This window comes from Anastrepha obliqua, chromosome 1 (assembly GCF_027943255.1).
Source record: "Anastrepha obliqua isolate idAnaObli1 chromosome 1, idAnaObli1_1.0, whole genome shotgun sequence".
Classification (NCBI taxonomy): Eukaryota; Metazoa; Arthropoda; class Insecta; order Diptera; family Tephritidae; genus Anastrepha; species Anastrepha obliqua.
In genome coordinates, this window is record NC_072892.1 from 81,268,537 (window position 1) to 81,286,794 (window position 18,258).

Here is an 18,258-nt window from a genome sequence, read left to right on the forward strand (position 1 = left end):
TACATGGCATCAAAAAGTGGATTCATAAGAATCGGTTGAAATTTGTTTCGACACTCACTGCAGGAATGGTTGGCAGTTTTCATTTCAACACAGAAAGAAACCAATTGCCATGTATGGTGCCAATCCTTTTCGGTATTATGGCTAATACTAATCAAATTAAGTACTTTAGAAAATAGATTATAATATATAAGTAATTACCGCTATCATTGATTGTTCAATTTTACTTGAGAGGGTAAGCTTTAATGTTCCTCAAAGAAATCATTGAAATGTTTGCTCGTTCTATGGGGAAAGCTTCAAAACTGAATTTGTAAGTAACGCACTTCGGGAACTTAACGCATTGCCAAATTCACATCAGCTGGATTTTTCTTTATTTAAACCGGATTTTAGTAATTCAACTTTAAATAAAATTGTTTCTATACCTACTATTTTTTTTAGTCTGTAAGGTACATCGTACTGCAGGTTTAATATAAATAAATACATAAATAATAAATCAACTTTGATGAACCAGATGGTCTTAATAAGACGCAGTCTTGGTTTCCCATATTACAAGTGCCACAAAATGTACAAGCTAATAAAGCGAAAATATTGATTTTGTGTGATTTTTCCCATTATTTGAAAAAAAGTTGTAAACCTTTTTAAGCAACCCGTCATTACCCCCTTAAATATTTCGAATTTTGTTTTAACACCCCGTATATATCTCTTGAATTTTGATGGACCACAAAACCGATATTCGGACTTTTCTTGATCTTTAAACTAAATTTATAGTAGGTATATGCAATTTGCCGGCATTTACCACATTTTGCCAAACTTAATTTAAAGTGGATTTATTTGCCCATATGGCACGTATATACAGGGAAATTATTCAAATTATGTTTTCTTTATTTTACACTCCAGGGTAAATTTTTGTTGCATATTATGCATAGATTAGATTAATTCACATTGCACAGCTGCGAGACATATTGACCTTATTTTAATTCGCTTGCATAGCTGGGCGTTTACTGACAATCGAAAAGCCGCATGCATTAATTTTTAATCATCTAACTAATTCGCAAAGTTGAATGAATTCATAATTACGCCCGGCACATCGTTTCGCCTTATCTATGTGGATACATCGCAAAATTATCTGCACTAAGTGAATATGCAAATACCATCGTCCCGATTGCGAGATTTGAACTTGAATATTGTATGAGTTTGATTGATTTTCGATATTTATTCGGTAGCTGGGTTAAACTGTTGAATTTCAATTTTGATGCGAGTATAAAAATACCTGTGAGATTTGTATCTGGCATCACAAACCATATACGCCTCTCGAGTTGAGCATCTAAGACTTGGAATAGCAAAATACGAAAATGCGTACTTTTATTGTGAGTAACATTTGACTTTCCCTAAAATGTTTGCAGCAACCTTTTTTTTACAAATATTAACATTTTTATAGGTGTTAGCTTTGTTTGCTGTGGTGCGTGCTGATGTTGGTGGCTACAACTATGGATCCGGCGTAGGCTCTTTCCCGAGCGCAGGTGGCTCACTTGGTGGACACGGTGGTTCCGTTGGTGGTGATGCCAACTTGGGGGGACCGATTGGTGGCGGTAGTATTGGCAGTTTGGCAGGTCCCCTCAGCGGTGGTGGTATTGGTGACTTTGGCAGTCCGGTCAGCGGACCAGCTGTTGTAGGTCATGGCGCCCACGCTCCCGCTCAACCTGTACTACAGAAGGAATTCTTTACATACACCGCTCCCGAAGCCGACTTCGATGATGGCAAATCTCTTGGTAACTTGGCTTCCGGTTTGAAGAAGAATTTGCGCGTTATCTTCATCAAGGGACCCGAAAACAATGGTCTCTCTGATGCAGCCCTCCAATTAGCTAAGAATTTTGGGGAAGAAAGAACCGCCATCTACGTTTTGCAGAAGCAGAACGATGTCTCTGGCTTGGCTCAACAATTGCAAAACCTCAACAGACAGAGCGCCAACAAACCCGAGGTGCACTTCGTGAAGTACCGTACTCCCGAAGACGCTGAACATGCACAACATGCCATCCAACAACAATACAACGATCTGGGTGGCAACTCCTTGTCCCATGACGGTGGTGTGGCACCAGTCTTGAACTACGCTTCCCAAGCACCAGCTGCTCCTGCCGCGCCTTCGAACCAGTACATCCCACCTGCTGAACCTTCCAAGACCTACATTCCTCCCGCCAGTCAACCACAAGCACCAAACGCTGCTTACTTGCCAATCCTCAAGTTGTAAAGTGAAAACTGGATAAGGTAGCAACAAAATCGAGCTGCAAAGACTATTCGATTTAAGTTAGACAAATTTCATCTTCCCTCATTGTATAATATTAATGATTGAACTACAACTAGTTTGATTTTGCATAGAATACATGCATATGTATGTTTATAGCTAAATAGTTAATAAAAAAATTAATGAAATTTTTACGACATTCGCTTTTTTGTTTCTATGCGTGACTATTCAAGCAGTCTCAGCCCTGACCTTCGTTATCTGACGTTAATAGAGTGCAGAAGATAAATTGTTTAACCGCGAATGGCTGTCCGAGTTTCTCACCATGTGCATGCTTTTCGTTATTTTTATTCGTTCAAAGACTAATTTGCATACAGAAAGTCATTCAAGAGCATACGGGAAGAAGCAACAACGAAAGGTGAACGTCGTAAAATTAATATTTACTTTGCTAACTAAAAAGGCGGAGAAGGCATGGCTCGGCAAAGAAGAGGATGTAAAGTAGAATGCAAAAGTAAGTTGACATTATTTGACCTCATTTACTAGTTTGAGAATGATGCAGCCTGAAAAGGGTTGAAGTACCTGACTATTGGATGTAAATAATGCAGCCATTAATTGGTGGCACACGAAGATTCTATTTTCAAATACCCTACATAACTCTAAAAGACCATAAATCTGTCAAATCCACCATGCCCCTATTGTACTGCGGGCAAAAAGTAAGGTGAATTTATTTGTCAAACTTCGCGGTATTCAAATTTCGCTCTAGTTATTTTTTTCATGAGTTGACAGCACTGTCAATAACATCTGGGCCAACTTTCATGTGAATTTCATTATCAGTAATATAATTACGCTTGTGTTTACCAAACGACCAAGAGTGCATTTTTCGATTTTTACAATGTCTGATTTGATTGAGCAGAGAAGTGCCATCAAATTTTGTTTGCGGAATGAAATTTCGGCTGCGGAAACGTGTAGCATTTTGCAGAAGGCATTTGTTGGATTGACCATGTCGCAGAAAAATGTTTATAAGTGGTACAAAGACTTCAAAGAGGGTCGAGAACGTGTTGATGACTTTGAGCGCTCCGGACGACCATCGACGTCAACAGATGACCAACACGTCAATAAAGTGAAGGAGTTAGTGCTCAAAAATCGTCGGTTGACTGTTAAAGACCTTACTGATATGATCGGAATATCAGAAGGATCTGTGGAAACCATTTTGAAAGACTTTGGGCTTACCAAAAGTCAAATCTCGTTTGGTACCGAAAACTCTCAATTTCTTGGAAAAAAGTCGTCGCGTTGATGTGTGTGAAACAATGCTTTTGAGACTATCAGGACAAGCTCAAATGCATCATTACGGGAGATGAGACGTGGATTTATGCTTACGACCCTGAAACAACCGACCAATCAAACGAATATCGTGCTAAAGGCGAGGCCAGACCGAAAAGAGCACATCAAAGTCGTTCAAAAAAAAAGGTCATGATGACAGTTTTTTTCGATTTCCGTCTCACACTGCACTCGTTCTTCGTGACCATTTCGCCAAAAATTCTACGCATATCGTTCCGTAACCACCGTATTCGCCTGATTTGGCTCTGTGTGACTTCTGGCTATTCCCAAAACTCAAGAGACCACTCCGGGGAACGCGTTTCGAGTCGATTGAGGAGATAAAAACTGAATCGAAGAAGGTGCTGAAGGTGCTATACCGGAAATGGACTATTTGGCATGTTTCGGGAATTGGAAAAATCGTTGGCATAAGTGTATTTCATCGGGAGGGGATTATTTTGAAGGGGATGAAATTGATTTACGGGAATAAATAAAGATTTTTCATTTTACAACCAAATTCACCTTACTTTTTGCCCACAGGTATATCCATAAAGAGCGTTTTAACAGACGAACCTTTTTTGATTGAGCTGAAATATGTACGAGTATATGGTTTCTGCGTACAGAATGGCCTAGAGTGTTTATGTCTTTAGTCACTACGGGTATGTTCGATATGAGTGTCTTATTGTGCAATGAAAATTGGTATAAAAAGTTTTAAATAAATAAAATATTTGGGAAAAGTTTTGCAACTTAGCTTTAGTAGTACCAAATACACATGAAAACACATCTGCGTGCACAATAAACGCAGCGCGGCATAATGTTAAGTCTTAACCATTGGCTTATTTCTTATTTAATTTTCTTATATTATATTTTTATAAAAAGTTTATACTCGTAGTACATCAAAACCAGGATCACCAAAGCTTATACGGAAAATATCAACATAACTAAGAGGACCAATAGGGGAACTCCACAGGGAGGGATATTATCTCCAGTTTTTTGGTTGTGTATGAGAAGTGAAATCTTGATTAAAGTCTATAGAGGTGGGGTAAAAGTGGTGGCGTCCACCGTAGCCGAATGGCTTGATGCATGACTACCATTCGGAGTACGTTGGTTCGAATCTCAGTGAAACACCAAAATGTAGAAAAAGTTTTTTTTCGCCCCTCGGCGAGAATGGCAAACCTCCGAGTGTATTTCTACTATGAAAAAACTCCTCATAAAAAATCTCTGCTATTCTAAGTCGGCTTTAAACTATGAGTTCCTCCATTTATGTAAAAATATCAAGACGCACACCATAAGTTGAAGGAAAAGCTCGTTCAAACAAACAAAAAGGGTGTACGCGCCAATTATATAAGTGATGGCGTATGCTGATGATATCGTGGTAATGGCATCAGGACTGTGTCCTAACACGATCATTTGGATCATTCAAAGGGCACTAGGTCAGCTCAACTGATAGATCACAGGCTGTGGCTTAAGTTTAAACCCACGTAAAACAGAGTTCATGGTTTTTGCCACTAGATACAAGGTACACAATTTTACCCTAGTACTTATAGATTGACAAACTCTCTCAAATTCACTCAGCGCGAAACTGAACGTTAAAGAACGGCCAACAACAAAACCCAAAACAAAACTTAAGATTTTAAAATTTCACTACCTTTTTCACAATTTTTAGAAAAACTGCTCTGCTTTTATATTTTTTTTTACGATCTTGGTATTTTATGCAGCTTATTAAATCTTAATATAACAATGTGCAAGTTTAAGGTTGCTGAAAAATCTCGTTTATTTTTATCATTTTTTTCCTTGAGGCATTTGCGCATTTTTTTACTGGTGGTATTATTCATTTTCCTCATATAAAAAATATGCAGCATCCGTTATATGGAAGCAAAGGCATAACAACGTCAACAAAAAAAAATTATCAAAAAAACAACTCGAATTCCGTAGTGGAATTCACTAACACTAACACTCTGAATGATATTCGCATTCCTATCTTTCCTTAACCACAATTTTACCATTTTGATATTCGGTTGCCCATTTCATAGCAAAAATCGGTAAGACAAAATCAGCTGTTTTGATTAACAAGTCGATTAACGTAGGTACATAAATTAGACGGCTACAATTTTCGTGCCATTAACTCAAAGAAGAAAATAAGAATTAATGGTTTTAATTAAAACGATGAAATTACGTTTATTAAACAGTCACCGGGCGGATATGACTTTTGAATATTTGGTTTATTTTGGTTCGACTGCAGGGGAGCTTAAGAAAATATTTGGACTAACGCAAAATTGGCTGAAAACCTAATTTCTTGGCAGTCAACTTAGAGGTTCTAGAATTTCGACTGAAAGTTCTAAATTCGGCCCTTATATTACTAGGTTCTAGCTGCATTGCAATTTTTTGCTACTGGATTTTATCAACGATCTGTAAGTTAGTGATGGGGAATTTCCTTGAGTCGTTCGTTAGCCGTAGCATACATCGTGTTACCGATGTAATCAACCTATCTATGTTTTGCGCAAATTTGAGTTTTCTTATGTCCCTAGTGGAACGGCATGTGGCAAAAGAAATTTTGGCTTGAGCAGGTTAACCGTTTATGGGAGGCTATCACTTTTACACATATGACGATTTTGGCTCTAAATGTCATGAGGATACGTATGTCAACCACCGTGGTTACCATTCACTGAATGTATAATTCACTTTGCCTAAATATAATTGAAGAACACATTCAAGGTTGAATTCAACTGCTTGGCTAATATGCATATTTTAGTCGAGAGAGATGTCACTCTCTGTTAATTTGAATAAATGCAAGAGGACAGCTGCTCAGTCTTAGTTAGCATAAGTTTGTGAATGGTACAATTGTTAGTGCAAACGGTAAATATTGTAGAGAGAAATACAAGTTGTCGAATCGATTTAAGTTAGTGAATTGCACTACTGCGCTTCCTTAAACTGGCTAATATTAAACGAAAACTGAATGGGGTACAAAACTGCATACCAAATAATTTTCTAAAAATTCTGCTTAATTAGTCTAAATTTTGATAGACATTTAATGATATTTTGAAATTTTGTACAAAGCTTGAGACTTTGAGTTATATGATATTTTTTGTAGTTCAAATATATTAAACAAATAAAAAATAAAATAAACAGGTAGTCATTATAGTGAACTCTTATGCTCGTACGTTAAGTGGCGCCGATGTTCTAAGGTTGAATAAAGCAATGGTCACAAATTAATTTTGTCTCGCACAGTCGTTAAAGTGGAAAACGCACTTAACTGGAGTAGGTTTATTCTTATAGTTCTTTTTAGGTGGACACCGAGTAACTGAAAAGTTCAGATAACTGAAAATCAAAATATGTATTTAAATAATTTCAACTCTGTCCAACAAAAACAATCCGTTACGTTGTTTGATAACCATTGTGACACTGAGGGAAACTGCACGATCGATGAACTAGCGAGACTTCACTCCTAGTTGGCTGATGAGTACATAGACAATAATATAATATTTTTACAGACTTGCAAGCTACTTATTTTTGAGGAAGTTGTAAGAGCAGCGAGTTAAAGATGGCGTAAGAAACCCACTTGAAAAATCGCCCGACAATTGTAGTCGCCTCTCAATGCTAAATGCACAGAATCTCTGCTAAGCCAAAATAAACACAGTCTTAACACACTAATTTACATTATAACGGGGCATTGCCTAATAGGCAGACATGCTCAGGGGATGGACGTCACTGATATGACTGGCATTACTCCTGCAGAAGCTGTCTAGATGAAAAAGAGGAATGGAAAATCTGGAACCTCCTGTGCCATTGCCCTGCTCTATCCAGACGAAGATTTACCATTTTAGGTAGACAATGGGATACAAGTCTGAGTGTCTCCGATAATAACCAACAGCTTCATCCTAACCTAACCTAATAGAAACAATGCAAGTTGACATTAACCTTTTTAAATTCTAATACTCGTAACACAAAACAGTTGCATTAAATTTGTACTATGCGACCCGCGAAAAAATGATAGCGCATCACAAATGTTGACTGTTCATTATTTTTTTATTGTCTATCAAAATTAAGCTGTAACTAACTAGCATTCAAAAAATAAAGAATAAAAATAGTCAAGACTGGTAAAAATGTTGATGCGCTCACACTAATTAGTATAATGCCGAAGCACACTTTTTCGCTTTAACAACATCTACGAAGTTTTTAGCCTCATACAACAATCTCATCTAACCCTTCAGGGAAAATCACTAGCACAATAGTGGCGCGCTTTTGTGAATTAGAACAAAGACTGTTTTGCACTTAATTGCACCCTCCATCCCTTTTCCGATTGTTCTGAACTAAATATTTAGTTTAAATTCGCAATATGATACCTCCTACGATCTGTAGGTTACATATAGTTCATATGCTGCAAAAGTATAACAATCTGACAAGCCAAAATATCGAGAAAAGCGGCTTGAGGTTTTTCAATTCACCATGCCTCCCTAAACAAAAGTAAAGACACATTTTCATTTAATGAGTCATGCATTTTTTCCGCAGTTTAATTTGACAACAAATGTGACATAACAATTTACCTTTTTTAATATGTAAAAACCACAATCCTTCATAAGAGGTCGAATGTTTGCATATACATACATACATACATATATGTTAGTATGTATACATAATGCCAAATAGCTATATGGCACACTGAACAAAAAATTTTGTTTTTGTAATAAAATAATAAGAGGTTAAATCGTTTTACCTTCCGGCATTTCGGCATAAGAAAAGAGAACAAAAACTTAAAGGATTTATTTTGGCCTTTTATTGTAAAAATTGAACAATTTTCAAGGACATAAAAGGAAACAGATATATGGGACAAAACTAATATTAAATCAAATCTTAGGAAAACAATAACAAATAACAACAAAACGAATTTACGAGTGACTGTAAGACACTAAGGTCGAATTTTGCCCATTCCTATTGAATAGTTTTTTACGGCAAGTGTTAAACTTGCTTCTGCCTTTATAAACTTGCTCCCAAGGAATGTTCCAGACGTTCTCCATTAGATTTAGGTCTGCACTAGTCTGCGAAAAACCCATTTGTACGCTTAGCGCTGTGATTGGGCCATTGTTCTGATGAGACGTCCAAAACACACCGTGAAATTCTTCGACAAAATTCAATAAAGCATTATCCAATACCTCTACTTAATTTTTAGCGTTCATCGTGTGAGAAATAAAACAAAATGGTTACTAAAAGCGCCTCAGAAGATTCGGGGGTACAAAGGTGATGCGTTTATGGTAGCTCTTTAATAGCTCTCCAATACTTCTGATACCCATCAGGCGCATCGAAACTACATTTTTTCATCGCTAAAAATGATGGCCTGCTATTCATCATCCCAAAACTTATGAAGTGAAATTTAGAAGTGAACTCGAGTCTAGCTGATTTGTGGTGTGGTGTAAACGTCTGCTTAGCCAGTTTATTATGATATTTTAAATTCGAATCTTCACTCAAAATTTACTGTGTTTTTCTCTTAATCGCATTAAGAGTAAATTCACATTTTATTTGGTTACAGATGATGTTTAATTTTTCCATATTAATAAATTTTTTATAAAATTGTATACCATCCACATTTAATTTAATTCGATTGTCTTTAAACGCTATTTTGCGAACTTAGACTCCCAATTCACTATAGTAAGCTAGAATACTAGATAGCTGCGTTCATTTTGGCATAGTGTAATAAAAAGTTATTTTCCTCGCGTGAAAATTATTTATTTGCTTTTGGGAACTTCTCAACTTACCTTAAGGTACAATTGCCACAATAAGAAATAAAATCTTGTCCCTTATAACAGTTTGCTTCAAAAACTCAAATTTCAAGCAAATGCAACGGAACTTGAAGCAAGTGGCAAAATAATTTAAAACTATTGCTGGTTCTTGCACACATTTAAATACATTATAAAGTAACTCAAGGAAAATATTACACAGCTATTTTAGAAGAAAAATTATGAAGTAGGTTTGTTCCATATCGCTATTTCGTTTAGTGTAGATACTGGCTAGTATGAATAACTATTGAGAGTTGTGATTGCTGGCAACATTTGTATGTACGTAAATAGCGAAGTTTATCGCAAATGTGGAAATCGTAGTATTTCTACCCAGATTTTTTTTTGTGTTTTTTAATATAAAGGTTTTCCCTGCAGAATAGGCGCTCACATGTGTACATACATACATATTTATACACCAAATAGACGTACAAACAAATATTCATTGGATTAAAAAGTTATACTGTCAAACTTAGGTGCCCAGGATTAATACATATGCCAGTTTGTTGTCGTTCGTCAACTGATAACTTTTTGGGGTGTTTATTTATAAACAACATTACTATTCACAACTAATCCACTTATGCCTGCAGTTGTTATTGTCACATAACACACCGGACGATTAAAGGTGGGTGTGTGAAAAGCTATTAATTTATAAAAGTGTCAATTAATGGCAGTAGTTTCGAACTGCAAATCGAGGTGTGTGTGATCTAGACACGGCGAAAATTTGTGAATTTACGAGCGGCTATAAATTAGCATTTTGATGTGTGTACGATTTCCAAACACAAATACATACAAACATATATGTAAATTTATGTTCATATGCAAATGTATATTAGGGATGCCAATACTAGCGGTAATTTGTTGATCCCAGGATTTCGGAATATATTTAAAGTAATGTAATTTAGTTACTTAAATTATGTAAAAATATGTTAAACTTTTGAAATATTCTAAACTTTGCAGACAATTTCAGCTAAATGTATTTCGATCGTATTTAAATATACATACATACTTATGTGTATCTTCAATGCATAAAAGCAAAGGTATTTTTGAAGTAATTATTTATACTCTATATTTACAAATATACAAAAAATTCTCAATTTTACTTTTTTTATTTGTTTTACTCCTCTCGAACACTTTAACTTGGAAACAAATTAATAAGCCATCAAACAGACATCCAGGAATCCCGAGATTCACCATATTTGCATATATTCGGGACTTATATAATTGCTTATAAATGCAGAGATACCGGGAAAGTCCTCCTGGATACTTAAAGGCAGTATCATTGAAGCTATTTAAATGCTTTCGAGATATTCGATTTTAAAGATTATCTTGAAAAATATTTTTTTTTTGCTTGAACGCCCATTTTTTTGAATGTTAGTTTAACGATACGAGTTTGTTTTTGGTTTTAGTTAAAAGGTATGTTCATTAATATTTTATTGTAAAACTATCTAATATTTAATTAATAAAACTCATCAATAAAACTTTAATCAAACCCTCACAGTTAGCAATGGCTGCCTGATAAAGTTTTGAATTTTCGAATTTTACTAAGTGTTTTCTATTACTGAAAAATAAAAATGGCGGGTATTCCTTGTGCGTTCGAATGTGGGCCTAACTTTTAGTCGCTAACAACACAACCCAGTATATGTTATTATGAGTTGAATAATAATAATTTTAAATAAAAAAAAGAAATATTAAAAATTTTAAATAATTTTTCTCAGTATATTAACAGTTTATTACAAAGGGCAAGTATTCCTATTATTTTTGGAACACGATTTCATTCATGTCGCTGGCTCATCTGGGTGCACAGTACAACATCCTGTTAACAAAGTTTTCCAATCTTGGTGATGATTCCTAGCTCTATATTTGCTTTAAGGCTTGAGTCGTTAAATTACTGTTCGCATAACATGGGTATTTTCGGAACCCTACAAAAAAGTGTAGGAGCTCCGAGGTAGTAATTGATAGCGCCGAGATGCTTTATAATAGGACTACCGAACTTGCTACACAAAAGATGGGAACCAAGAAATCAAAGGTCGCCCTAGCTAATGTCTTAAATTTCTCGCTGCCCAAATTTTTAGCATGCTTCTGTAGCACTCACCCTATTTTTTAAAAAGGATGGTCCAATTATACCATCGCTTCAAAATTTACACCAAATGGTCACTCTCTGTGTCTACATTGGCTTCTCGACGGATTTTTTAATCCCCAAATGTGGCAAACTTGCTTGTTAACGTAGCTGCCGAGATGAAAATGCGCTTCGTCAGAAAATATGATTTTTCGAGCAAAATCCTTTTCCATTTCGAGGTACTCTAAGTCGCAAACTGCGGAGCAGTAATAAAGCAGATAATCATGTGCCTCAACTGCACAAACTCTCGTATAGCGGGTGCGGTGTGGGCCTGATTTCGGTCAGAGCTTCTTTGGCCACTGTTTGGGCTACAAAAGATTGACTTTGTAGACAAGTTTGCAATATTTCCCAACGTTGTTCAAGCTTAAGGCGGTACTGGTACTGACTTTCTGTTAAGATTTCTAGCGGGAAAGTATAATTTAATGCAAACCGCTGTATATACAACCCTTATATATGGACATATGTAATTAGCGCTTACATTCTTTGTTGGATGTTGGTCGAGTGTCTTGATATTGCCCCACAAATGGAGTGACCTAACTACAGTTTTATGCCGCCTCCGAATGGTAGATGATTTTTTTATGTGAAGTTTTTTAGTGTCAGAAATACGCTCGGAGCTGACCGCTATTACAAAAACCTTTTTTATGATTTTGATTTTCATACACACAGTGGGTTCTTATTACGTAATAAACACACAATTTTGTATACCCATATGCAGTAGATATTTATCTGTAAGTATATTTATGCGTATTACAGATAAGCCTTAAATAAATAAACCTCTAAAATATCCAGACTAATACACATTCGCACATTTAGAACATGCACATTTAGAACATTTTGTAAAGACAAAGCAACAGAGGCAGCAGCTTGAACGTGTCGGCCCCATTCACCACGTGTAACCAACCGTGATAAAAAGTGGAAGCTGCGTGCACCGAAAGTCAATACACAAAGGAAAGTGCAGCTCAACTGCTTGTTTTTCCTTTGTTTTTATTTTAAAGCGGTCAAAAAGTACTTTACACGTTGCTGCACAATTTATGATTGTGCTACATGTAAGCGCTTCCTGTTGCAATTTTATCGTACACGTTTCGTGCGATGTAGATGCGAGAGGGCTGGTAATTCTTGCTCGATGGCTTGTTTTTGATTTTCGGTTTGCTATTTTAGTCCTTAACAAGTAGTAAGTGCTAAGAGGCAACATAAAGGTCATAAAGGCGCTCACGTATATAATTTGTATGTATGCATTCAAATGACTGATAACCCAATGCACACTTCAATGAACCCAAGAAGGCTGCAGGCATTTGAAACATTAGAGGTATTCTCGTTAAGTTGCATGGATAGCATACATACATACATACAGTACGTTAAATAACTGTAGGCAGGGGAGTTATTGACAGGTTTTGAAAACTTATTTGTTTCTCATTTTGTTTTAATAATTTTATATGAAAATATATGTAGCTAATTCTCCTACAAAAGGCATATAGATCAAAGTTTCAATGTATGCGCAAATTGAAAAAAATTCAACAAATTTTCATCTTAATTTTTTTATCACAATTTTCCCAGTATGCAGTTTTATAGCTCGTTGGTGTTATAAAGTGCAATTTGAAATCAATCACAAATCGCGTTGATTATCGATAATTTTCTTGCTGGCGGTCAAACGCATTTTCTCCTTATAACAAATGTTCGAAATGCGGCTCCTTAGTGCAGTTAACTTCTCGATGAATACATTACTAAATATTAGAGTAGCTTTTCAAGGAAAAAGGGACATATATTTCTTAAAGGACCAATTATATATACCATTTCAGAGCTTTCATCTTTGAGGTATGCACCTGATACATTTGTGGATACCGAACTCATATGTTCTATCGGCCGAAGAAACTGAATACTACCATTCGGAAGCTCCTCATAATATATCATAATATATCTGCCGTTCGGAATCGGTTTAACTGTGAAACAAAATCAAGACACACGCCACAAACAGGAGGAGGAGCTCGGCCAAACATCCGAAAATGGTGTAAGCGCCAGTTATATATATATTATATACTTTTTTCTTTTGTCAAAATTTTCTTCTTCTGCTTATTAGCTACTATTTTATTTGCACATACGGATATGTATGCATGTATGTACGCATATTAAAATTATATTAAGTGTTTTATGTTTTTATTTAATTAATCCAAAAATTTTGCTTTTAAATTTAAAAACAAAATGCTTTTTAAATAATTATTTTATTTGCCTTTTTTGCAGCATATTAAAAACATAACTTAAGTTTTAAAATTCATTTAACAGCGCATAAAATTTTTAATGCATATTTTGCCTTGTCCTTTTTGTTAGTGGGCCTATGCTCCAACTACGAACTATAAGAATTGATATTGATGATGATTTGCTAGAAATACAGTTCTCGTTTATGTGCACATTTTAGTTTTAAAGGGTTGCTATTCATGCCTGCTTGCATTCAGGCATAGATGGAGAATACCCCTAATGTCTACGTTGTGGCACTCTTGAGGGCGAAGGCGATATTAATTCAGCAGTTAATATATGTAGTAGGTATGTATTGGTAGAACACACACATTACATAATTACGTTACAAATGTTCAAGTGGTTGGTAAAGGTTATTTCTCTGTATTAATTAATATAAAAAAAAACTTGAGATGACTGGAACTATCTAATCTCATCCGACCCATTGCAGGATGTTTTTTAGTTTTTTTGGACTTTTTTAGTAGTAGTTGTCTAAAAGAGAGATTTTTATTTGGTGTGGTTGAGTAGTTTTGTGCGTGACTTCCATTCATTGGGTCGCCAGTTCGCTGCTCACTGTAGTCATATGCACATACATAGGTTATCAAATGCAGAAAATATTGTCGCTTCAAGTGGTGTCCTTTCTGCGGTAAAAAGGGTTTTTGACAAACACCAGATGCCATTCGGTGGCAGGTCACAAACTAAAAAATCAATGGTTTTTAATTTTTGCCGCTTTTAATTTCTTATTTACTTTCGATAGTTGAGCAAATCGACTTAATCGAAATAGACATTTTCAGAGGATATGGACGCTATCCTCGAGAAATTCCAACTACAGTTTCAAAACACTCTAATGGCTTTGGGTAAAAACACCAATTAAAATGAGAAATTATTAAAAAATACTGTGCACAAGTAATTCTACTTACAAGGTCTCACCGAATGCATAAAAAAATCTTTGAAAAATCAGTGCCAATAATGTTGGATTAGGTTAGACAGGTTGCTTGGCGAAGATAAGAAACTTGGTGGCCCTGGGGCCCATTGTGATACCTGCATTTGATTTCCATTCCCTAACTAAGTTGCTTAAACGATTTAGACCTTTTTATAAGGTAACTAGTCCCTACAGTGAGACATTTTGCAAATTTCCCAGGTCTTCAAAGAAATAATCGCCAAGTGCAGAATATTCACAGAGGAGGTATTGTACTCAATTTCTTCGTCACCCTATAATGTTAAAATAAATTTAAATTAGTCAATATAAGAGTCAAGCGCTTACTTGAAGACTGTATGCGAATATATTCTGCACTTCAAAAATTCCTTTTTCACATTTATTGGAATGTCTACTTTAGGGCTGGGGCATAATAGTTTCTCGGAAAAGTTGATAGTGTCAGAAATTATTTCCCCACGAAATCCTTAAAAGATCACTTTCAACAAATAAAAATAGGTAAAAATTAATAATAAAACTCGCATACTCTAGAAGGCTGGGTAAATGGCACGCAGCTGGACAACACGTGCTTTGGAAAAAAACGTACACCTTCATCATTTCACAGTTTGTCTTAGTATTTTTAATTATTTATGCACAAATAAATAACATTTCACGGATTCCACAAGTAAATAGTATCTTGAAGGCAATGCCTCAATTGCCTCCTAACTTCATGTACATGCCTCCAATGCAGCAACACATAAAGCATTCAACGAATATAGGCAATATTGCAATATTGTGAAATATAAGCCAGCCGAATGCCAGAAAATGAACAGATAATGCTGCCTCATTACCTAACCTTTGCTTTGTCGCCTTGGTTTGATGCCATATTTACACATTTACCTTTTGTGAAGTGTGAACTTATAAGACTTTAAGCGGCTTTGCTTTGAGTTCAAAAAATTGTGATTTATCATAGAAAAATTTAGTGTATTAGTGAATTTTTATTGAGACGCTTACTTAAGCTCCAGCTATAAACGATAAATTGATTGAATATTTCGAGGAAAGCAGTCATAATAGTGCCCGCCAGAAAAGCAGTGCTGAATATACTTAAGTGCCTTATCACAAGTATGTTGTATGTTGAATATAGCTGTAAAATCATTGATTCCTGTCCTGATTCTGAGAGGTAATAGCGATCGAAAGAACGTACATAGTTTAGATAACGGGGCAAGAAATTTTCGAAATGGATTATAAAAATGTGAGCTCATTTCAAATGTTTCTATAGACTAGTATTATTAACACCGATTTTCTATTTCTTTAAAGAACCTTCGTGCATTCCCTCCACCTCTTCTGGAGTGGTGCTATAACCAGCTAAGAAATTTTAGCCGAGTTAACCTAACCAGAAGTACTGCTGGATGCAATATAACTGGATTATGTTTGTGAGGGTCGTTTAGTTCATACACTTCACAGTTTTTCTAACAATTTAATAATTTGCAAAGGCACACAAATCCTAGGCACAAATTTACTCGCGTACACTCACTCCAAGAGAGTTAAAGAGACTCTTCTATACGCTTTTGTTGCTAATGCAATAAGTTGTTATGCAATCATGAATTGAAAAGTTAAACTCAACTGTTATATTCAATTCAAATTGTATACTTTTCACAAAGAATAAAAGTCTGACAATTTTTGACTCATGGGGTTAAACAACCAATAATAAAACAAAAAAAAAAAAAAAAAAACAAAACGAAAAAATACCAAACACTTCCTACCAGAGAGACTTGTTCAACAATTGAGCTGCAGTTTTTGTAACTACGACTTTTTTGCAAGGCAACTTTCAAGAATGGCCGACAAGCGCTTAAACAAAAACAATCACACGTAAGGTGAACCGACCTCACCTTTTCATTCAATGTTGCCTAACCGTCTGAGCCTTAGCACATTGCCCAAGGAAACAGAATTTACGGCCAACAACAAGAACGGTTGTAGGGTAGCAATTGTATTCAGTACCCTTTTTGGTTGGCTTCACACCTCGGTGCTCAGCGACTCACGCCATTTGTAGCAAGGGTGGTGCGCAACAGGAAGCTCAAAACTGTTCAAGTTCATGCTTGGCCAAGGCGGCAACGATTTGTATGTAATTGTTGCCGAACATTTTTCTTTTGCTGAATTATAAGAAAACTAAATTTTTCACTTTAATCAACAAGTAGAGGTGCAAAATTGCTACCTTTTTCTTAATTTACCTTTAATACAGAAAAATTGAAGTAGAATTTTTATCGGCACCTCCGCATAAAATCATTTATTAACCCATTTGCGCTCGCTGCACTAAATAAGGGACATCATTTCAAGACACCCTAAGATTATACTTTTTAATGGAATAATTTCCAAAAATGGTCAGTAGGTGGAGTTGCTGCGACTTTAGATGAGTTAACATATAAATAGACATTCCAGTTGAAGTCAGATTTTGAAAATTTCCCATCGGAAGAGTGTTCGAAATGGTAATCGCATATTTTGTTGATTTATCGTATATTTTTACCTCGGACATCAAAAACCAAGTGATAGAAAAAGCTTTTTCTAACAGCGATCGCACTTCGGCAAGCAATGGCAAAACTCTGAATGTATTACTGAGTGTATATATCATATTCTTTTACACCAATTCGCCTTGAACAATTTCTACCACAACGTAGATTGTTGGACACAAGTGGCATTGAAATAATATTTTTGTTTGTCAATTAGGATATATGTCAATTGGGGTATGAGAGCAGTCATTTTTCTGGGGTTTGAAGAAGCTATAAACGCCAATAGTTAAGGAATTGAGCGATTATGAATACGACAAAGCCTTTTGCTGAGGTGACAGGCAAAGAGGATGATGATTTTCAGCTATCAAAGGATATCCCTGGAAGGATAACCGTTTTCGTAAATATTCGAATACTAATGAAATTAATGGGATCTGAATGGGAAGAAGGCTTTGAGGAACTCTTACGTACGAGAACGAGATATTTAACCTGACTTACATCCCTAATCCGAAAATGGTGTACAATTCCTATTCTTCTTCCCACTTGTCCAAAAATGCATGTTTTTCACAACAACAAAAAATGTATGTAGTGTCGATCAACTAGAAAATCTTTTTCCCATAGAGGTTATCGGAAATTGTTAGTTAAACTACGTTTAATAACTGAAGCACTAATTTCTTATGACGGGTATTGACCATTTACTTGTTTGTTGTTTTATTTGAATAATTTTTCTATGGAAATATTGTTAATTTTCTTACAAAAAACCATCCAAATCCAATTTTAAAACTGTATGCAAATTTAAAAGAAATTCAACAAATTTTCATCAAAATATTACACTTCCTCATCAGAATTTCGAGTATGCAGTTTAATAACCCATTAAATTTTCTTACAAAAAGTGCAAGTTCACAGTTGTAAGCAACCGGAGAAAAATGAAACAATCTTCCATTTCTTCTGTGCAAACCATAGTTCGAGAGTATGGAACAACTGTCTGGCTTAGATGTCAACAACCTAATAAGGTTCTTAAATCGCACAGACTGGATATAGTCATGCCGTAAATAACTGGTGAACAAGTTGGTAACGAGGATGGGGCAACAAAATGGTGCGGAAGCTCTAGTAGGATCCTGGATAAATCACTACTTTAACCAACCAACCATTCACAGAGAGAACGTCGGTTCGAGTCTCGGTGA

The 18,258-nt window shown here is 35.6% G+C and overlaps 2 protein-coding genes across 2 annotated transcripts in view; one reads left to right on the forward strand and one right to left on the reverse strand.

Annotated features, from left to right (window-relative positions):
* Positions 1 to 18,258, reverse strand: part of LOC129235637 (uncharacterized) — a 181,604-nt gene that overhangs the window by 61,794 nt on the left and 101,552 nt on the right. The gene's annotated exons all lie outside the window — the stretch shown is intronic.
* On the forward strand, positions 1,350 to 2,242 carry LOC129235556 (uncharacterized). The gene is made up of 3 exons (XM_054869460.1): positions 1,350 to 1,364; positions 1,436 to 1,625; positions 1,671 to 2,242. Exons 1-3 carry the CDS (start codon positions 1,350 to 1,352, stop codon positions 2,240 to 2,242), a joined length of 777 nt encoding a protein of 258 aa, XP_054725435.1.